General features: G+C 35.1%; 1 protein-coding gene across 1 annotated transcript; it reads right to left on the bottom strand.

Annotated features, from left to right (window-relative positions):
• Nucleotides 1–1,669: 1,669 nt before the first annotated feature.
• Nucleotides 1,670–5,180, bottom strand: LOC110706596 (ATP-dependent DNA helicase PIF1-like). The gene is made up of 4 exons (XM_021884538.1): nt 4,958–5,180; nt 2,832–3,143; nt 1,867–2,714; nt 1,670–1,717 (listed from the first exon to the last, which is right to left on the bottom strand). The coding sequence occupies exons 1-4, from the start codon at nt 5,178–5,180 to the stop codon at nt 1,670–1,672; spliced, it is 1,431 nt and encodes a 476-aa protein (XP_021740230.1).
• Between the last annotated feature and the right edge of the window lie 1,543 nt (nt 5,181–6,723).

Below are 6,723 nucleotides of genomic sequence, written 5' to 3'. Positions count from 1 at the left end.
CCATCGGGTTTTTTACGGGTCATCGGGTAATCGGGACGGGACAACCGGGTCGGGTTTTTTTTAACACCCCTAATCTTAAGGAGCACTTAATTTCTTATTAACAATAATAATTAAGTTTTTGTTTCACAAATAAGCCCAATAATGTAATCAGAAAGTATCACATAAACTAACAGTGAAGTTGATGTTTTTTACATAAATAAAATACACCCTAAGCAGCACTAAATTTGTTGAATGTAGCAGTAATAATTAAGTTTCATTTTTTAAAATAAGTGTAGCAATTTTATTAGTCAATATCAGATAAATTGACAGCGAAGTTGTTGGAAATACTATTAGAAAGATAGAAATGTGGTTTGTAATAAGAACTATATGAACTATGTATTAGCAAGTTAGAAATCTTAAATATAGGCTTGTAATACAACATTAAATGAAAGAAAACATGCTCAAAGCTGAAAATAGGACAAGGCTAGCAACTTAACTAAATTATGGTCAGAGAAACATTTTTTGACACTAAATATAGAAGTGCTATAGTAACAAGATGTGCAGCAAAGATACTAATAAAGTAATAACAATTATTACCATTAATGAAGGCATGCTATTTATTGAAGACATGTAAGAAGCAAATTCTGTAAAGAAATGAAAACAAGAACATTAATGCACATACCTTAACAATCGAAAAGTATGAGCTTCCAGCTGCAGAGATACTATATTTTAAGAGAGAAATGAGATAGGCATTTTAAAGGAAGAAGGTTCTTTTAAATAGAACAAGGACAGCACTTGAACTCACATTTTTTAAAAAGGAGAAGGCTTCTGAGAATTCATAATGTGTACTGTCCAGTGGAAATAAACTTACCATGATGATACTTGGTTAACCAATAGATATTTTACTGCTAAAATTTTATTGGGACTTATGAATATTGCAAAACTTTTTGGTTAACATCTCTGTTAATTCTTGGAAGTGTAACAATAGTTTGTTTGAAATTGAACCTTTTTAGTTTAATATTTGTTTAATATAATTTGCACAAGGCATTTTTTAAGATGCTTTTTGGGAGATCATCAAATATATCTGTTTTAAAAAATGATGATAGTTGTTTTAAAGTTTTTCTATTTATTTTTAAAGTTTGTTTTAATAATTAATTAATTAATATTACAACAACCACTTAGAGGCTGCCACGTGGCATATTAGTCATTAATGACTAACGATGTTAACCGCCGTTAGTCATTAAGGGCATTTGATGACATTTTTCTTAAACTCAGGAGTATTTGGTGAATTTGAAAGTTTTGATGGGTATTTGGTGAATAAAAAAATAACTCAGGGGCAATTGATGAAATTTCCGTTAAATATATGTAGTCTTATGTTGCACATTATATGATAAGCAAATAATATATGTAATATGTAGATGAAAATATGTTTATAAATATCGAAATAGTCATGCCATATGCAGAACAATTGCAAACAATGTATTGTTGTTGCATAGCAAGTTGAAGGTGCATACAAAAAAGGCCACAAAATATAACAACATGTTCATAGTACTTCCTGTATAAAAGAACAGGGAAAAAATGTGCTGTTATAAAATGATCACTAAAGGAAGAAATAAAAAAAAAAACTTGTCTGACCAATGTGTGTTCATGCCAAAAAGAACTACTGCTATAACACATAGTCTGCAAGTGTTTAATGTTGTGCCAAATGAGAAGCATGCATCATCAATTCCTGGAACAACTGCAGAACAAAGACACAAACATAAGTCTCTATATAATATGGTAATTTGTAGTCAAATTGCCCTAGATATATATATAAAAGGGTGCATACCATAAATTTAACCTTATTTAAAATCATTTTAGTTAGATGATATTGGCTAGCTTCAAAACCTCATAGGACACGATGTTTCGAACAGTCGTTGATGAGACGGAATCAGATTGCTGAGTTGTATACACTGTCACTTCTTTAGACTTTTTTGCACGTGAGAGAGAAAAATACAGTTGACCATGCGAGAAGCATGGCTTTGGGAGGTACACTAAAACACGACTGAGAGTCTGCCCCTGAGACTTGTTTATAGTCATAGCAAAGCTGAGTTTAAGAGGAAATTGTATCCGTTCAAACTGAAAAGGATACTTGGAAGAAGCTGAAGGCCTTAAGTTCACGCGTGGAACAAAATAAAATTTTCCTTTATAATGTCCATTGGCTATTTCACAAATAATTGAATTAGGAAGAAAGTGCCTACAAATAAGACGAGTACCATTACACATTCCCTTAGATGGTGCCAGATTACGTAATAAAATAACAAGACTATTAACCTTAAGCACAAGTTGATGCGGGCTCATCCCTCCTGGGCAAAGTGTGTTTAGAAATTCTGTTGGATAGAGGCTGCAATTATCATCAAGGTTTGAATCGTAGCTTAGATAGACAGTAGGTATTCCAGGAAACTGTTCAATTAAGTAGTCATTTATGGAATCAACTTCCACATTCATTGGTGTGAGGATTGCTCTTTCATTGAATATGCCACTATCAAATGTTGGATTTGAAATTTCTGGAAAGATCATTGCAGTTAGCACAGAAATTGAATCCTCATTTGCAACTATATTATGAACTATGTGTTCAGGTAGTTGCACATTAGCACTTTCATCTGATTGTAATTGGCCATTGCCCAAGGCTAGGAGAAAAGCTGAATAGGATAAGGCTTCCTTAGCTCTGATGTTCGCTGTTAACCGAAATTTGACTAAAAGGGGCCAAATGTAAGAGCTGACAACACTAACACCAACAACCTCTCTTTGTGAACGACGGGGAAAAATAGGAAAAACTTGTCTAAAATCTCCCTCAAAGACAATTACTTAACCGCCGAATGGCTGATCAGGATGGAAGAGATCGCGCAACAACAAATCCAATGATTTTATGTTCTCTTTACGAGCCATGGATGCTTCATCCCAAATTATCAGGGCAGTAGCTTTGATTAGAGCAGCTAAGCTTCCCTGTTTTGGGACATCACAAGCAAGTGACACCTCTAAATTAAGTGGAATTTTAAACCTAGAGTGAGTTGTTCTGCCAGAGGGAATGTTAGAAGTAGCTATGCCTGATGTCGTTGTTGGCAGCACAATCTTGCCCGCCAAACGTACTTCAGCAAATAAAGCATTATAGAGAAATGTTTTGCCTGTTGTAGGGAATAATTTCAAGCCTTAAAAATCCCACTAGCTTGAACCCCATTGTGATCATACACTAAAGTACGGTGGCGTCCAAAAGGGAAGAAGATAGAGCAAAAGAGTCGCCAACAAGTTTTTAAGGAACTCGTAAACCGTTCATAGGATGAAGGTTACACCCCTTAACGATCCAAGATATCGTCAACTCCATAAGGTCATGAACCAAATAAGGGTTCGGGGATGATGGTACAAATCCAACCTAAAAGAGATTGAACCTGCCCTAATAATAGGCCTCTACTTTATTCTGATCGTATTCATGTGCGCTTTCTGACTAATATGCAATCAATAGGTTAGCCCTAAACCTGTTTATCTATGTTGGTTGAATTTAATGCACAAATAAACTATTATTGGCGATCACTTGAATTATAATCACAATTAACCTAACAAGATTATTAAATATCTTATTAAGCGTGGTTGCAAATACCAATTCCCTTTAACCTGCAATAAAAGGTGATCAAGCAATAACAATAAATAATAATATGCATATCAAGCAACATAATAAATAATCAATAATCAATCATAATCATAAATATTAGGAAGAACATAGGAAGCATCATACTTTTAATCATACTTAATATTAAAGATACCCTAGACATGATACTAGGAATCATAAATAACAATCTAAGCATGATATCTACATCATAAAATCAACCAATCAATAAAATCCCTTAAAGTACTTACTTGGATGCCTCGTACCTCTTTCTAATTACAAAATACACGCGTTAGTAACTTCAAGGAAAATAATAATCAAAATAATTAAATTAAATAATTGAAAGAGAGATTTGGGACCAAACCCTCAGAAATTAAAACCTTTCACGTCTAGGGCGAAGGCAACTTCGAATATGGCTAGGTGTTTCTAGATCTTGTGAATGCGGAATTTTGTGTGAAAAAGTAAGGTTTAGAAAAGAATGCTAAAAGAATTAATGTTATTGAAAATTGATGAATGAATGATGAAGAAGAGAATTGATTATTGGTAAAGTGATTGTTGATTGTAGATGTGAATGAAAACGGAGTTTTTGATACGATATTAATAGAGAAAATCAGCAAAAAAAGATAATTTATCAAAACAGAGTCTGAAGACCACAAAACTAACTTGGCGCCAGCCCTGGCTCATTGGCGCCAGGACCAATGGCTAGCGCCAGGCGCCAATGGCTGGCGTCTGGCGCCAATCCTGATTCCAGGCGCCAAGGGCTGGGGTTGGACGCCAAATTGGATTTCAACGCGTTTTCGAAAATCTGATAAAATTCCCATACTGGAAGATAAAATAATATAATTTCAGTCGAAAATGCTATTTGATCTAATTAAAACTCTGAAGAGTCCTAATTGAATTAAGAATGATAAGACCTTCTAGAATGTTCTAGAAGACCAAAACCATTCCTAATTACATTAGGAATGATAAATCATATTAGGCCCTCCCCTAGATCATTGGGCCGTACTTAAAGCTCAAACCGGGCCCAGTTTAGTAAATTGACCATAAATTCCTCAATATTCATCGGAATTGGGCTTATAATATATCGTTGGAAAGGTCTTTGAAAGCCCCATCCAACTACACAACTATCGGACCCATATCATGGACCAACCAAACTGGATTGGCTGTTTTCTTAAAATAAAGTTTTCAAAAACAGAGAGAAGAGAAAAGAAATAAAACTTTCCGCAACACTAGACCTTTCCACACTTTCGTTTCATTCTATTATGATTCAACGTGAAAGGCACTCATCACTGGGTTTGGTTTTGGGGAGACACAAATGGGCGTCTACACCTGTCCCACCTGGCCCATCAACAAAAAAACAACCGGGTTTCTCTTCATTGACATAAGCCATAATGTTATTGAATGCATTTGCTTGAGCTTCGTTGAGCTTCTCTCGATAATCAATGCATTCTGGAGGAATTGGTGCTTCAAGTGCATCTTCGATATCCTTTGTAATGCGTATTTCATTACTGTCTTCTTCAATCAAATGGCCTAGGCCAAAATCTTCCAATGACTTTCCCATGGCTTCTAAGTTTTTTTCAAAGTCTCTTACAGTTAGTCTCATCACTTTCTCTTGCTGATTGGGATTTTGTTATGCAAAATCTTCAGAGAGTGAAGTATAAAAATGCAACCAGAGAGCATTTGGGTTGCTTGGTTGGCAAAAGATCAACACAGTTGCAAACAGCTGCCTCAGTGCAGAAGGCATCTGTGCTTCTGATGCTTCCTGCAAACATAATGTAACTGCATTGTCTTGTTGAAATAACCCGAGCTTGATTGCAGCTTCCTGGAAGGTAGGGTAGAGCACACCATCTACAGTTCTAAGATGGTCAAATGAGATTGGACTAATGACTTTACCAAGCAATGAACGTAATAAGAAGCGTTCTCCTTCTGCTGGGCTCACAAAAGCCATTCGCCCAACATTTTTTTTTTGTAACTTCTTCTAATCAATATTTTCTTGCTAGTGTCCCACCTATAATGTGCATTTATTTCAGTGTATCGATACCCTGTGCCTCCAGGGATGTTTGCATTTAGTCTAAAGAATTCTAGCAAAGCAGTAGTACTTCTCTTTTCATCTTGCACAACAGAACCAAGCTGCTCATGAGACCTCATATAAATAGTTTGCATATTTGGTAGGTGCACTGGAAGGAGCTGTACAGAAGGAGTCATCTCAAAGAGATCAAATCCAAATATTCGCCAAGCCGCCTCACATGGTGAAACCCATCTACCAACTTGGAAAGCATCAATTTCATCAACTCCTTGATTTTGTTCACCAACAACATTAAAAGATACACGATCATGACCTTTGTACACATATTTGTACAGGTATTTGACAGCTTGAATGTTTGAACAGACTTCAACATTTAAATGGCAGTCAAATAGCATAGATAAATATGGATTATAAGGTATAACCCAACGGTTATCAAGATTAGCACCGCTGTAGAGAATATTTCAAGCATTAACCCCTAGCTTGAACCCCACTGTGGTCATACACTAAAGTACGATGGAGTCCAAAGGGAAAGAAGATAGAGCAAAAGAGTCGCCAACAAGTTTTTTTAGGAACTTGTAAACCGTTCACGAGGTGAAGGTTACACCCCTTAACGATCCAAGAGATCGTCAACTCCAAAAGGTCTTGAACCAAATAGGGTTCGGGGATGAAGATACAAATCCAACCTAAAAGAGATTGAACCTGCCCTAATAATAGGCCTCTACTTTATTCTGATCGTATTCATGTGAGCTTTCTGACTAACATGCAATCAATAGGATTAACCCTAAACCTGTTTATCTATGTTGGTTGAATATTAATGCACAAATAAATCCATTATTGGTGATCACTTGAATTATAATCATATTAACCCTAAACAAGATTATTAATTATCTTATTAAGCGTGATTACAAGTACAAATTCCCTTTAAACATGCATAAAAGGCGTAATCAAGCAATAAAAATAGATATATCAAGCAACATAATAATAATCATAAAAATAATTATCGTAACAATTATAATCATGATAATAATAATCATAATAAAATAATCATATTTATCATAATCATGTTAAAGTATAATAA

Source organism: Chenopodium quinoa, unplaced genomic scaffold (assembly GCF_001683475.1).
Source record: "Chenopodium quinoa cultivar QQ74 unplaced genomic scaffold, ASM168347v1, whole genome shotgun sequence".
Lineage (NCBI taxonomy): Eukaryota > Viridiplantae > Streptophyta > Magnoliopsida > Caryophyllales > Amaranthaceae > Chenopodium > Chenopodium quinoa.
This window is presented reverse-complemented; position numbering and strand designations above follow the sequence as displayed.